We start from the raw sequence: 16,077 nt of genomic DNA, 5'->3' as shown, positions 1-16,077 counted from the left end.
ACCAATTCCTCTCTGCTCCAACACCAATCCTTTCTGCTCCAACTCCTCCAAACTGTTCTGTGCTCCAACACCACTCCTTTCTGCTCCAACTCCTTCAAACTGTTCTCTGCTCCAACACCAATCCTTTCTGCTCTAACTCCCACATTGTCTGATTGAAGCAGGGGTTTTTATCATGTGACCGACTGCAGGTGCTCTAACTGGCTTCAGTTGCTCTAATTAATCTATAGCAAACTTTCTTCCTCTTACAGGGAATAAGGCTCCCTTCTAAACCTGTCCTGCTGCCCTCTGGCCATGCTGTGTCACAATAGACATGGACCCAACTAGGACTCAGGATCTGACACTGACCTTTTAGGAGGTTTGCTCTGGCATATTGGATCCTGCTGCTCCCTGTGGGTCACGTAGGGGGACCCATTTCTAGATGTGGGTTGGAGAGGGAGGAAGGAACTCCCGTGAGACATCTGTTTTGCTGTGTGGTGATAAGGGGTGTAACATCATGATTATAAGGCAGTGTTAAGGGGCATTGGTTCCCTGTAAAGCTGTGCTTTTGTCTTTCCAGGGTGAGAGAGGAGATCACGGCCCACCTGGTCTAGCTGGTGAGAAGGTGAGCAGGCAAAATTGTCTTAGCAATAGGACCACCTGCCAAAGCAGTGTGTAGGAACCAGACATGGGAATGAATCCTTCAATCAATAACTAGATTAAATGACATTGGTTTGACTCTGACTGAGGGCTGAATTAGCAGTGTTTGGAATGATCAGGTTTATGGTCAGCTAGAATGTGGAGGAAGCTCTGATTAATGGGGATAAAGCCAAACTGGCTGGACACCCCTGACAATCTGGTCTCATGCGTGGTGAACAGAGAAGGACAGCAAAGAACCCTAGGCAGATGCACCTGGTCTCCTGGGCACACAGCATCAGTCCAGCATGCTGGTGCGACTTCTGAGAGACAGGGGCCTCCTTATAACCGTACAATGCAGTAGGGAGAGTTGTCACCATCTCTCCAAATGCTAAAGCTGTGAGTGGTGCTTGTCAGAAAAGTGCCCCATATGACACGTCTCTTGTGGAGCATAGAGGCAGCAAAGTTACCGAGCTCCCTGTATCCTGTGGCTTCTGGCTGCCCCTGCTAGCAGCTGAGTGGCCCTCCACCTAGGAGCTGGACCTGCTGGCCACTTCTAGGGCACAGCACGGAGCCAGGACAGGTAGGGACTAGCCTGCCTTAGCTCCACAGCACCGCCAACCAGACTTTTACCGGTCCAGTTGGCAGTGCTGACCAGAACCACCAGTTCCCTTTTCGACTGGGTGTTCTGGTCAAAAGCCAGACACCTGGTCACCCTAGCCTTGAGCATAGGTATAGTTTCACTTCTATTTGGGGGGAGCAGGGGCCAGTGGGGCTTAAGCCACCTCTGCAAGGCAGGGTCCAGGAAGGCAGCGCCACCTCCACCCCCGACTCACCTCAGCAGGCCACCCAGCCTGTCTGGGAGGAGGGGGGAGGAGTTCAACAAAGGTGGGCGGCTCAGCTCAGAAAGTTTGCAAAGAGCTCTTAGGGTGCAGGGACAAGGTATCTAGGGGCTGTGTACAGACAGGGGGCGGGGTAGCACAAGGTATAGGGAGGGGGTAGCTGGGGCTGTGTGCAGGGAGGGGGTAGCACAGGGTATAGGGAGGGGGTAGCTGGGGCTGTGTGCAGGGAGGGGGTAACTCCGGGTGTAGGGAAGAGGTAGCTAGCTGGGGCTGTGTGCAGGGAAGGGGTAGCTCTGGGTGCAGGAAGGAGGTAGCTCAGGGTGTAGGGAGAGGGATATTAGTGGCTGTGTGCTGGGAGAACTCCCTTATGGTCCCCCTGTTCCTGGAGGTGTCTGCCAGCCACGGAGCCGGGTCTCCCCACCCGGCGGCTCTTACTGGCTGCCTCTGCAGGAGCAAAGGGGGCTGGGAGCTGAAGAGCAGCTTCAACCCGAGGCACCAGCAGGAGAGGAGGGAACACTGTGGCCGCCTGCTCCATGGCACCAACCAGAGCAGCAGCTGCCCTGCACAGCCTGGTAATGGCGAAAACAGCAGCCGGCACATTTCCCTGCCAATACAGTTACCTACTGAGCCTGCTCAGTACAACCTAGATAGGAAATTCTTCTGCCAGGGAGTTGTTTGTGCCACTATACTGGCTCTGGCTTCCCGCTACCAACCTGGCCAAGGGGTGGGGAGAGGAGATGGTGCGGGGAGGTGTGGAGTTGCCCCCGGGACTGCCGTGCTCTTGCACTGCAGTTTGGGGGCAGGGCAATGCCCTCCGTGTTCCCAACTCTGCCTGTGGGCTCGGGGCTTCTGCCCCACAGAAAGCACCAAGGCTTGGGGATTCAGCCCAGCTTCAGCCTCGTGGGGAGCCCCGGGAATCAGGGCTTCTGCCCCGTGCCTCCTAGCATCAGCCCCAGTGAGAGCAGTGGGGATCGGGGCTTCAGCTGCAGGACCCCTTGAAAGGGCTTGCGGACCCCTAGGGGGCCACCGACCCCCAGTTGGGAGCCGTTGGTCTAGGCAATACTTAGTCCTGCCATGAGTGCAGGAGACTGGACTAGATGACCTCTGGAGGTCCCTTTGAGACCTATGATTCTATGATTTTTTCCCCATTACTCTAATGGGAGTGAGATTGTGCTTGACGAGACTGTGGAACAGTCTTCCCCTGGAGAAATTTAGTGCTGGTCTTTGAATTCTAGACTGAGCCATGGCTGGGAACTGACTTTAGGGGACAATCTGGCACTGACTGGGGTGAGCAAGAGGGACCAGGCAGCTTAAGGGGTCTCTTACATCTCTGCCTCCTCTGACTCTGTGCTTGAGAAAGGCACAGTTTCCTCCCTGATTAACTGATTATTTATTATTCATTTTATTTTATTATTTCCAAAAATTCAACAAAAATCCAAGCAGCCGAGTTTGCTGGGCAGCCTGTACATGTTCTTCGGGTTTCATAGACTACCCTTTCTCTCTTTCAGGGTGAAGCAGGCCTTCCTGGTCCCCAGGGGTTACCTGGGAAGAGGGGAGAAAAGGGAGATCAGGTGAGTGACTTTGAGATGTTGCTTAGTTTGACTGGGGCCACTGGAAGTTCTTCCCACCTGGTGTGATCTTTGTGGTGAAGAGCTGAGCAGCCCCCAAAAGCAAACCAGCACCCCCTCCCATTAACACAGAGATGCCCAGTGAGCTCTCTTTGTCTCAGCCTAGGGGCCAACAGGTCAATGTATATGCAGGAATTAGATTAACACAGAAGGTCATGGCTGATTTCATAATGCTTGAGAGGTAGTAGGAGCAATGCCCTATGAAGAGGAAATGTGGTAGGATTTTCAAAAGCACCTAAGGGATTTAGGAACATGTCCCACTGACAATCAATGGGATTTATGCTCCTAAATCACTTTATGGGCTGGATTTTTAAAGCAACAGTCTTTATAGATGGTTATGTGTATGCATATAGGGCCTGAACCAATCTCCAACAAAATCAATGGGAATCTTTCCATTGGTTTAATTGGCTGCTGGATTCCATACATGTGTATATTGCTATGTGTATTTTATATATTATTGTAGCCTTGTTTCAAACAGTTAACTACACCAGACTACATTAGTGTGCACTAGGGAATGTTTAGGTGTGCGTCAGCAGGGTCCACAGGGGCCAGTTAGGGTGTAACACACTAGTGCACCCTAGAATTTACACCCCTCTGGTAGGGTCACTCTGTGTTATTGGTCACCCTACTGCTCTCCTGTTCCCAACAGAAAAATAACAAATGATTATTTTCTGCAGGTGTTTCAAGCAACATCACTTTTCTTTGCAAGTTGGGTTAGGGTTCTTGTTTTCTTTTCCATAAACTAAAGTGTAAACGCTCAGCTTTGGAAAATAGTGTTACTTTTTGTGAATTACTCAAGATGTTACCCTTTGATTTAACTGCTAGCGCTGCATCTGGGGAGACGGGTAAGATCAGACAATAGTATAAAATATTATAGTGGCATGGTAATGGTGCAGTAGCTATGTTTGATTCAGGTAAAATCAGAGTGTATTGTTTGTTCCTAGGGTGAAAAAGGAAGAGCTGGACTCACTGGACTCAAAGGGGAAAGCGGTGAGAAGGTGAGTCACAGAAGGTAGCAGACACCTAAACAAGAAAGGAAGGAGAACAAAGGATGGAGGGTAGAACATGGTTCAGCAGAAACAAGGTGAGCTACAGAATCAATGGAACAATGGAAATGGCTAGTAGGTTGGACAGCCTTCTTATGAGGAGAGAATGACACAATTAGTGCTGTTAGAGAGACAAGGTGGGTGAGGTAATACCTGTTATTGGACCAAATTCTGTTGGTGAAAGAGATGAGCTTTCAGGGCACACAGAGCTCTTCCTCTAGGTGACTTCCTACTCAGAGTGTCACCGCTAAATACAAGGTGTAACAGATTGTTTAGCATAAGTACTTAGCACATATTATAAGGGACCTTTCAATGTAGAGTGGCCCATTAACACCTCTGCAGTCATAGGGCAAAAAGAGATGGGTGTCTGGGTTACAGATTATTGTAATAAACCGCAAGTCCAGTGTCTCTGGTCAGTCCATGATTTCTAGTGTCTAGCAGAGTAATGAACTTAAGCTCTCAGGCCTAAAAATCATGGACTGACCAGAGACACTAGATGTATGGCTTATTAAAACAATCTGTAATCCACTAACCCCCTCTTTTTGTCCTATGACTGCAGAGGTGTTAGTGGGCTACTATTCCATGAATGGGCTGGTACAGTATGTTCTAACTACTTGTGCTCAACAATCTGTTCCACCTGGCATTTTTGCTGCGACGCTGGGAGTACCTTTCCCAGACCAGAAGATGAGCTCTGTGCGGCTTGAAAGCATGTCTCTCTCACCAACAGAAGTTGATCCAATAAAAGATATTACCTCACCCACCTTGTCTCTCTACTATCCTGGGACCGACATGACTACAACTGCATTACATGTTTAGGGCTATTCAGTTGAGAAACCAGACAAAAGGAGTGGATGAAACAAAGTAGTGTGTGGGATACAGATATGCAGTGGGGCACTCCTATTTGTACTCTGGTAATTCAAAGAAAAGGGAGATATTTGAGGAAACTGAAGGCGGCAAGTTGAAAACTGATACAAGGCATTTTTTTTAAACGCAGCACACAAACTGTGGCACTCATTGCCACAAGATATTACTGAGCCCAAAACCTTAGTAGGATTCAAAAAGACTCTGACGTTATGACAATGGTAATTTTAGTTAACGTGAACATCCAGAGTTACAGTAGACAAGGCTTATTTTATAAAAGCAGATTCAAAGAGCTGGGCTTGTTTAACCTAACAAAAAGACGGCTGAGAGGGGATCTGACTGCTCTCTATAAATACAAAAAGGGGTAAACACCGGGGAGGGTGAAGAACTGTTTAAGCTGAAGGACAGTGTCAGCACAAGAACAAATAGGTATAATCTGGCCAGGGCCGTCCTTAGACATATCCAGCATACATGGCTGCGTAGGGCATCAGAAAATTTGGGGCACCCCTGGGTCTTAGTGTCCAATCTTCCCTTTCTTCCTATCCCTGTTCTGACTCTTCCTGCAGGCTCCCACAGCTAGCTGCTGCAGCCTGGGGAGTCTTCCTCCAGAGGGGATTATGGGCTTGGCTACACTGGAGAGTTGCAGCGCTGGTGGTGGGTTTACAGTGCTGCAACTTAGTAACTGTCCACACCTGCAAGGCACATCCAGCGCTGCAACTCCCTGGCTGCAGCGCTGGCTGTACACCTGGTCTGCTTGGGGTGTAACGATTGCAGCGCTGCTCATCAAGTGTGGCCACCAAAAGCGCTGTTATTGCCCTCCAGGGTATTAGGAGGTATCCCAGAATTCCTGTCCACAACCAACTGGAAGAATGGCTGAACTCCGAGCTTCCCGGAGCTACTTATCTAAAAAACAAACAGCTGCTCTTTGCTCCAGCGAGCGAGCGGAGGCAGGGGAATTGCTTTGGAATGTTCACAGCTGTTTGCTTGAGGAGAGAGGGGAGTCTGTGTTGAGCAGCTGCTTGTGTGGTCTGAAGGCTATTTAGGAATGCATAATTTGCATTTAGTGAGTAAGAGAGGGGTGGAGGAAGGGCTCGAAACTTTTAAAATGATTAAAGTTTGGTGCTGTGTATCTTCCAGTCCTTAGAACTTGCAAGGCAAGGAGCTGAGAACAGTGTCAGCTCCAAAAATCCACTCTCTCTGTCTCCCCCACACTTCCTGTCACACTCCATCCCACCCCCCTGTTTTGAAAAGTACGTTGCAGCCACTGGAATGCTGGGATAGCTGCCCATAATGCACCACTCCCAACAGCGCTGCAAATGCTGCAAATGTGGCCACACTGCAGTGCTGGTAGCTGTCAGTGTGGCCACACTGCAGCGCTTTCCCTACACAGGTGTACGAAGACAGCTGTAAATCCCAGCGCTGTACAGCTGTAAGTGTAGCCATACCCTCAGATTTGAAAGTGGAAAAGCCTCTAGCCTGCCAGACCTATTAACACAAAGGTGAAACTGTTAAAGAGCCATTCAAGTAGTAATGATGCCATTTAACAGGCATTTGCCAACCCCCAGGTATATACTGTCATTTACTGACAAAAACAGTTGTGCATGACTGTAATATTTGCTCAGAACATGTTAGCGTACAGGACCTTAGTTTAAAATTTGCTTTAAAAATATTACATTAGTGTGTTGGTGAAGATTATAAAATCACATCTCTAAAAAATCCTTGCATAGCTTTTCAGATGCACAATCTGAGTATTCATGTTTAGCCTTAAATGCTTGGATCTTCAGACATAGATTTTTTTTTAAGTAAATCCTTCAAAAGACCACCCTTATCTAAGATATACGTTTTAATTGTAATTACTATAGTACAAAAAACTTGCTTCCAAAGTCTTCCTGTCCTTTCTGTCCATCCCTTTCTCCCTTCAGCCCTGTTGAAGAGCGCCCTTAGAAGGACAAGTCCCCTTTCCTTCCAGACAAATGAGTTTCCCTTTCTTTATTTCTGACAATTTGATGAATTGGTTTTAAGAAAACCCTCCAGCAAAATCAGTATCTTAATAAGATATAAAATCCTTTGTTATGCCTAAAATCTTTGGAAACATTTTTAAGTTGGTGAATGTCTATTGTTATGGAGATCACACAAAGTAAATTAGTGTTCCCCTTTTTTAAAAGCAATGAACATTGTTATGAATACACTAAACTTCTGTGAATGATTAATTTAAAATAATGTCTTTGTTTCTGTGAGTTAAATATGCAGTAATCTGGAATGATTACTTTATGAAGGTTCAAGAGTACATTTAAAATATAAAATCAGCTGAGAAATACTGATTAAGAAAATGTAAAACAGAGAAGAGCTGCATCATGTATTCCATAATATTTAATGTTGTATTCAGCAGGACAGCTGACTTGCCCTTATTACAAAGTTTTTTCAAATAAATCTCTGACAAATGTCAGGGTATATCAAAAAACCTGTGACTGACATTTTTTATTCCCATGTTTAGTGCTTTTAATTAAGTACCTTCTGCATGGCCAGTATTCACTATCAGGCATGCAGTGGAAAACATGCTCCATTTTCTTTAGAAAGGAATTGCAAAAGAGTGGCTTTTTCAAATGTCATTTGCTTCATTTGGGTCTAGGGATTTGGCTGGAAGGATTGAACAGGGAGGGGGAAGGAAGAGAGGATGGAGATGGTGGGGAGAGGGCATGGCCTGGGTGGAGTGGGGGCAGGGGCGGGGGCGGAGTGTGGGTGGGGCCACAGGCAGAAGAGATGGACCGCCAGCACAGCGCATTGTCCATGAGGGAGAGGGTGCGGGGATCTCTGCATGGAACTGTGATTCTCTGCCACCATGAAGCAGGTCAAGCGGCTCGGTACCCTTTGCTACCTCCTCCCTCCTCCCGCAGGCTGTGAGCCTGGGCTGCTGTCAGGCACAGGGGCACCAGTTTAATAGTACTATGTAGGGCCCCATAAATCCTAAGGATGGCCGTGAATCTGGTCATAAGCAAATTCAGGTTGGAAATTCGATGCAAGTTTCTAACTGTCAGAGGAGTGAGGTTCTGGAACAGCTTCCCAATAGGAGGTCTGTGTGGGGAGGATGGCGAGGTGAGGAACAGCCTAGTTAATTTTAAGAGAGAGAAAGACACGCGTATGAGTGGGATTCAATGATCAGGTTGCTTGTGATGGTGGGGTTAGGGTGTGGCAGCCCTGGGGGTCCCTTCTGGTTCAGGTCTGATGGTCCCTAAATCTCATGCTTCAGGTCTTCAGCCAGTCACCTGCAGGAGTCATGAAGGGATTGTTTCCTCCCAGTGTATTTGGATTTGAGGGTTTATTGGTCTCCTTCCTCTGAAGCATTGGAGGTGGCTGCAGGTAGAAATGAGACACTGGATGGGGTGGGCTGGTGCATTCTTTCTTTCAGGTGTATGCCTGGCTGGTTTTACCTACATGCTCAGGGTCTAACTGGTTGCTATACATGGGGTCAGGAATGCGTTTTCCCTCAGGTGAGATTGGCAGTGACCTTGGGAGTTTTTCACCTTTCTGGGCAGCATGTGAGTGCAGGTCATTTGCCAGGATCATCTGGGTATCTTACTTAATCAGTTCCCTGCCACTGAGGGGTCTTGGGCACTGGTGCATATGGATTTTGGGTTTGGTCCTGATTACTTATTTTGAGCTCATTATGGATAACGAGCAAGATAAATCGGAATGATCTATGTTAATTTTTGAATATAGTATGTTAGCTATATGACTTTTGGAATGTGTACTGTGGCTAGGTGGTTATCGTTGATAGAAGGTTGCTGAGAAACTAGCAGGAAGATAAGAACAATGGATCCAGATAAGATGTGGTAATTAGGTCAGGAGGTGATAGAACAAGACTTGAGTTGTTGTTTGTGAACTTGGTACAGTGCAGGCCTCAGCTAAAGTTACTTAGCTGGTTTGTCAAACTGGGATCAAGCAGATAAGACAGGCCATGCAGGATGGGTCTAAAGCAGTGAGGCCTTCCTAAGCTGTCAGGGAAATGGTAAGGTCTTGTCTACTTTAACTCTGTATGTTCTCATTATCTAAAATTATCATTGTCATAATGTCCAAGTGTTTTTGAATCTACTAAGCTCTTGGCCTCAATAATATCTTGTGGCAATGAGTTCTACAGGTCAAATGTGTGCTGTATTAAAAATTTCCTTGTACCAGGTAGGACAGACAGGTGTATAGGCCTTTTATTGCTTTAAAATCCTTCTCTTTGTGCATACTGCCTTCAAACTATAAAGATTAACAAATTAGTACAGATCAGCCCCACATCTTTATAGGGAGTCTTTCCATAGATTTCAGTGGGCTTTGGATCACTCCTATGTATGCTCAGCCTTGTGAGAAGCTAAAATTTCTATGTGGCACTGCAGTGGCTTAACAGAATCAAAATCATTTGAGTTTTGTCTCAGTATAAAAATGTTTTTAGAAAGTTCAGATTTTCTACAAAAATTGGAAAATGTCCACAAAACGGAGACATTTTTCACAAAAATTTGCATTTAGTCCAAACCCCTATTTTTCATTGAAATACAGTTCAGGCAGAAATTTTTTGTGCACCCCTACGCTTAAAGTGTGAATTACTCTTAGTACTGCTACCAGTTTTACAACCAGACCTCAAAACACAGTGGATAGGCACCACCAGAGCCCTGTGGGACAAAAGGGGCAGCCAAGCAGACAGCTTTCATATGTCAAACTGCACAACAATAAGAGGAGAAATTTTGGTCATGGACAGTGGGGCAAAATCCATCTGTCAGCAAAAGAGCCATGGGATGTATAACATCCACTGTAAGCTGCCAGGACCTCCTTTGAGTAGGTCTCTTGTCCTTCAACCATGTCTCATAGCTGTACATGTTGTAGAACTGCAGTCGTGCTGAGTTTTACTCTGCTGTCTTCCTATTCCTTAAATAACCCTCCTCTCCCTTGTTTCTTTAGGGTGACGTAGGTCCTGCTGGTCCCCCTGGTTTACCCGGAACAGTAAGTAATGCTGCATCCCGTGCACTAACACGGAGTTGATATACACAGGAATAGGTGGCAGTTTCATCTTCCACACAGACCTCCCAAGTTCAGAGCCTCACAAGTTACCTGTTTCTTTGCAGAAACACCAGGAACTATTTATTTAGCCCTGGTATAACTCCATGAGCTTCAGTGGCACTATCTCATGGCTGCAATTGGTCCAATAGTTCTTAAGAGATTGGTATGTGTGTATCTTGTCATTGCCACTCTCTGCATGCTGTGGCAAATTGCCGGTACTGTTATGCTGGGTCTCGTGCTTTCTCTTCTTTGGGGAAGGTTAAGGGTGCCATTGCTTGCCTCTGAACCGGTATTTTAATTACCCCAATAGTGTCCTTGAGGAGGGGAGTGGAGAGGGAGGGACCTGGGCCCGCCCTCTTCTCCAGGTCCCAACCCAGGGGCCCTGAGGTTTGTGGTGAACCACTTGAACTAGCGGTTCCTTCCCCTGGGCTGCTTCCCTCTCCTGCCCTTCAGCTTGGGAAGGGGCTTCTTGCCCTCCTTCTACATAAGCCAGGTGCCCCTTACCTAGGGTTTTTCTGGATTTCTCAGCCCACCGCAGCACTCCTCCAAACTTTCCTTTTGGTCTCTCTTCAAAACTGTTCTCTGCTCCAACTCCTTCAAACTGCTCTCTGCTCCAACCAAACCTTCCTGCTCCAACTCCCACACTGTCTGACTGAAGCAGGGGTTTTCATCACATGACTGACTGCTGGTGCTCTAATTGGCTTCAGGTGCTCTAACTGGCTTCGGGTGCTCTAGTTAATCTGTAGCAAACCTTCCTCCCCTTGCAGGGAATAAGGCTCCCTGCTAACACTCTCCTGCTGCCCTCTGGCCATGCTGTATCACAGTGCATACTCCCTCATACAATAGCATCAGTTTGGCAGGGTTTCTGCATCTCTTCCTTTCAGTGGTATGTATAGTAGGTGTAGGGGTTGGGGCAAGTGTGCGTGTTTGTGCCCACACAAGGGTGGAAAAAGGGAGTAAATGTGTTTACATGCTGCAAGTTTATTGCATGGATCCTAAAGGATCCTTTTAGACCAAGCAAGATGTTCCAGTTCAGGATTTCCTGGTGACTTCCCCAAAAAACCAGTTTATTTTCAGAATGGATCCTGTGGGAAACTGAGCAGATCTTGCAGGGAGTATTCCATCTGCATCTCATTAGCCAACAAGCTGTGCCCATGGAAATAGCAGGAGGAATCCTAGACTGGATTACACTGCTTCACCAGCATGGATTTAGGGCAGTGCTTATGGCTTGGGGAGAATTCAAATCCAGTGCCCATCAGGGCCTTTGTGAGAGAGGCTCCAGCACCATCTTGTGTTGCTGGCCCAGAGACCCAAATACACTAGGAACCCATTGTGGAACAATGGAATTAGTTTGGGTTCAAAATTGGGTCCAACAAACCACCAAATTAGACCATGTCCCCATCACAGACCCCTCCTGACAATAGGAAAGCATCAAGGAACTTCCATTTACCTCTTTTAAAATGTGAGAACATGAGTATACTCTGAAATACAAGTTAACTAAAGGCCATGAAACCAAAGTCCATGGAATATAACTATAACCCTCATCACCTGCTCGAGCAAAACCTGACCAATCATCCTGGCCTGAGTGTTAACAATGCACCTGCCCCAACAATGGTAGAAGTAGTACCAGAGTTACAGGCCCTCCAGGGAAAATGTCTGAGGCCTGGTCTACTCTACGCGTTTAAACCGATTTTAGCAGCGTTAAACCGATTTAACGCTGTACCCGTCCACACTATGAGGCCCTTTATGTCGATATAAAGGGCTCTTTAAATCGGTTTCTGTACTCCTCCCCGACGAGAGGAGTAGCGCTAAAATTGGTATTACCATATCAGATTAGGGTTAGTGTGGCCGCAAATCGACGGTATTGGCCTCCGGGCGGTATCCCACAGTGCACCACTGTGACCGCTCTGGACAGCAATCTCAGCTCAGATGCAGTGGCCAGGTAAACAGGAAAAGCCCCACGAAATTTTGATTTCCATTTCCTGTTAGCCCAGCGTGGAGCTCTGATCAGCACGGGTGGCAATGCAGTCCCAAATCCAAAAAGAGCTCCAGCATGGACCATACAGGAGATACTGAATCTGATCGCTGTATGAGGAGACAAATCTGTTCTATCAAAGCTCCGTTACAGAAGATGAAATGCCAAAGCGTTTGAAAAAAAAATGCACAGGCTACATAGTGCTGCATGACAAGCGTAATGGGAAACCAGAGACTCAAATGGACACTCATGGAGGGAGGGAGGGGGTACTGAGGACTCCAGCTATCCCACAGTCCCCAGCAGTCTCCGAAAAGTATTTGCATTCTTGGCTGAGCTCCCAGTGCCTGTAGGTTCAAACACATTGTCCAGCGTGGTTCAGGGAAGAGCTCGTCAATTTACTCCCCCTCACACACGTGAAAGAAAAGGGAAAGAAATCATTTCTTGACTTCTTTCAATGTCACCCTATGTCTACTGAATGCTGCTGGTAGACGCGATGCTGCAGCAGTGAGGAGAAGTATCCGTTCCTCTCCTCTCCCCGGTGGCAGACGGTGCAGTAGAACTGGTAACCGTCCTTCTTATCAACCCGTGAGTGCTCCTGGCTGGCTTTAGGTGAGGCTGGCCGGGGGCGCCTGGGTGAAAATAGGAATGACTCCCGGTCATTCCCAGTAGATGGTACAGAATGGCTGGTAACTGTCTTCATCATAGCAACTGGGGGCTGAGCTTCAATCAGATTCTGTACTACCTGGACTATCATAGCAGTGGGATGCTGGCTCCTCTCCCCCACACTGCTTATTGTCCTGCCTGGACTATCATAGCACCGGGAGGCTGCCTCCCCCTCATTTTATGTCACTAAAAACTCAGTGTTTCTTATTCCTGCATTCTTTATTACTTCATGACACAAATGTGGGGGACACTGCCACGGTAGCCCAGGAAGGTTGGGGGAGAAGGGAAGCAATGGGTGGGGTTGTTGCAGGGGCACCCCCCATGAATGGCATGTAGCTCATCATTTCTGTGGGATCTGACACAGAGCAGCTGTACTCTCTGATACACTGCTTTTCTAGTACATTTGCCCCATATTCTAGGCAGGACTGACTCTATTTTTAGAAACCATAAAGGAGGGATTGACTCGGGGAGTCATTCCCAGTTTTGCTTTTGCGCCCCCGGCCGATCTCAGCCCGGGGCACCCACGATAGCAGCAGACAGCACAGAAGGACAGATAACCGTCATCTCATTGCCAAATTACACTGGCAGCAGACGTACAGAACAACTGGTAACCATCTCTGCTATCATGCAAAAGCTAATGAATGCTGCTGTGTAGCGCTGGAGTATCGCCTCTGCCCGCGGCATCCAGTACACATACGGTGACTGTAAAAAAAAAAAAAGAAGCTGAACGGGCTCCATGGTTGCCGTGCTATGGAGTCTGCCAGGGCAATCCAGGGGAAAAGGGGGCAAAATGATTGTCTGCCGTTGCTTTCCCGGAGAAAGGAATGACTGATGACATTTACCCAGAACCACCTACGACAAAGTTTTTTGCCCCATCAGCCACTGGGTTCTCAACCCAGAATTCTAACGGGCGGGGGAGACTGCGGGAACTATGGGATAGCTATGGAATAGCTACCCACAGTGCAACGCTCCGGAAATCGACGCTAGCCTCGGACCATGGACGCACACCACCGAATTAATGTGCTTAGTGTGGCCGCGTGCACTCGACTTCATACAATCTGTTTTATAAAACCGGTTTATGTAAAATCGGAATAATCCCGTAGTGTAGATGTACCCTGAGATTCGCATCTAGTGGCTGTTAGCAAGAACTGATTGCAGCTGCCCTGCTGGCGTATGGACACACAGCCTCTCAGATAGCAAAGACCTTCATAGGTTTGTAACAAAACCTTCAACAGGAAGGCAGTGGAGGCTGCAGAACCCTGTTATGATGCACTCCCTATGGTGAAACCTTCCAAGCAAGCAGGCTTCCTCGTTCTGTATCAATGGCAGCTTCCAAGTGACCGTCAGGGTAGCCCATGTACATTGCAGGGCGATAATCCAGTCACAAAGGCCCAGGCCTGGTCGACAGCTGAGGGAAATGGTCCCAAATGCAGCACCACATGCGTAGGAATGAAGAAGGCTCTTCTCAGCTCTGACATCTCTTGGGGAATCTGCAAGGAGGAGAAGTGTAGCCATCCTTAGTGATCCCAGGGTGGAAGACAATGGACCACCCTCAGCCATGGGCGTGAGCAAAGCACAGCTCCTATCGGTTTCAATGGAAGTTGCCCTTGCTTATACTAGCCCCAGATTTAGTCCAAAAGGGAAAGTTTAATGAGACTAGAGATGGGATCAAGTGTAAAATTCAGATCCAGATTTCAAAGCTGTTTGAAGCTGGGATTTTGGTTGAGCTCATTATTACTATAGAGCTCCTGTGAAAAGTTGGGATTCATATTTCAAATACCCCAGCAAAGTTCTGTCATAATATGGATCTTTTCTTTTTGAAGAACACTGTATTAGATGAAAGGACCTGCCAGCTGAGAGGGAGGGAATCTGTACTGACAGAGAGAATGAAGTCCACAAATGGTTAACCTTCTAGGAAAATCACTTGGAAGGAACTCTTTTGTGAATGTGTTTCTACTAACTTTTTCTTTTTTTTGTTTTCTTTCCAGACAGCCCTGTTTACTCCACACCCTCAGATTCCTGTAAGTAATTTATCTAATAAAGATGGTCTCTAATTTATCAGCATTTAACTTTGATAGATAAAAATCACCTTGGAATTTAACATCAGCACTATGCCCAGTCACCATAAAAATGCAGCCGTTGGTCTAGCAACAGCAGTATCCAGACTAACTTTGGTTGGGATGCAGCTGCATTCTGTCCCATCCCCGCAAGATGGCGAGTGCTCTCAGATTGCATGAGGTCTTAGTGGTCTGCTCTGGTCTGGTGTCACCCCTACTTTGCACAGATGTAGATAACTGCATAAGTTGCAATGCAACAGAGAATTAAGTGTGTAGAGTTTAAGTGACTGTGTTGGCACAGGGGTGTAATCCAGTGGTGACTGGGTGCTACACAACCTCCTTTGTGGATTGGCATGTGAGTTATTACAGCCCTTACCTACAGAATGTTAGCTTAAGCTCAGGCTTTTAACGCTGGAGGTCTCTGGTTCAAACCCTGGTGCATTGGCCAGGAGGGTAGCTATCACTGGGCACTGTGTGTGCTCTAAAGGCATAAGTTTCAGGAGGAAGTTAGAAGTTGCCAGGCATCCTGCAGGATACTTCCTGCTGCCTCTCTCACAGTGATGGGGAACGAGATACAGAGAATACTAGATCTCAGCAGCAGCAGTCCTCTGTTTACTTATACGTTGTTCCCTGTTAGTTAAATACATTTATCTAAAAGCTGCTCAGTTAGCACTGAAATACCGTGACAAGTTCAAGTGGGTTTGGGTCTCTATCTAACCATAACGGGCTGAGTTATGCCTTTAGGGCCCAGCCCTCTGCCGGGAGCTGTGCAGAACTACGTTTATGGAGGAGCAGCTCTGAAGGGAATTCCCTACAGAAGGTTCAGTGTTCATACAATCAATGCCCGGTCAACTCTTCCTCTCTGTGAGAGGTCTTGCATTCTCAAGGCGCTAGAGTTGTGACTCTGATCGTGTCTTGCATAAACCAGGAGGACAGGAGGCCTCCCTGCAGTCTGCCCCACCTTCTTGCACAATCACAGAGTCGTGGGGCACAAGCCGGCCCACTCTGTGTCTTACCCCCTTTTTTCAATGGGGCGGAAGTTAAAAAAAAAAAAGGAAAAGAAAACAGCAAGAGGCAGTTGCTTAGGGGGCTGGCAATGGGGGCTACTAGTTCCAATCCAGCCACTTGTTGGAATCCAATCCAGCTGTTAATCATAACTGCCTCATTTCTGTACACTGAGCTGTGTGAAATGAGAGGGTGGATTAAGATCAGTTTCCATGGACGGGGGTCCATATAGCATGTAGCACTATCTGTCAGCACTGACAGTCTCACCAGATTGGCCATGTGTTCAGCTAATTTGGAGGCACCCTTTAGGCGGTCCCACCAGATTAGGATTGAGGCCAGGTAATTTGCCCT

The 16,077-nt window shown here is 47.3% G+C and overlaps 1 protein-coding gene across 5 annotated transcripts in view; it reads left to right on the top strand.

The window, feature by feature from the left end:
• The window catches only part of COL22A1 (collagen type XXII alpha 1 chain), a 372,600-nt gene that overhangs the window by 254,558 nt on the left and 101,965 nt on the right, over positions 1 to 16,077 (top strand). For all 5 annotated transcript variants that reach the window (XM_050940514.1, XM_050940513.1, XM_050940511.1 and 2 more), the window contains exons 28-32: positions 557 to 601; positions 2,963 to 3,025; positions 4,027 to 4,080; positions 9,928 to 9,969; positions 14,653 to 14,685. In XM_050940514.1, the coding sequence (XP_050796471.1) occupies positions 557 to 601; positions 2,963 to 3,025; positions 4,027 to 4,080; positions 9,928 to 9,969; positions 14,653 to 14,685 (237 nt within the window). The remainder of the gene's footprint in view (positions 1 to 556; positions 602 to 2,962; positions 3,026 to 4,026; positions 4,081 to 9,927; positions 9,970 to 14,652; positions 14,686 to 16,077) is intronic.

The sequence above is a fragment of the Gopherus flavomarginatus genome, chromosome 2 (assembly GCF_025201925.1).
Source record: "Gopherus flavomarginatus isolate rGopFla2 chromosome 2, rGopFla2.mat.asm, whole genome shotgun sequence".
Classification (NCBI taxonomy): Eukaryota; Metazoa; Chordata; order Testudines; family Testudinidae; genus Gopherus; species Gopherus flavomarginatus.
This window is presented reverse-complemented; position numbering and strand designations above follow the sequence as displayed.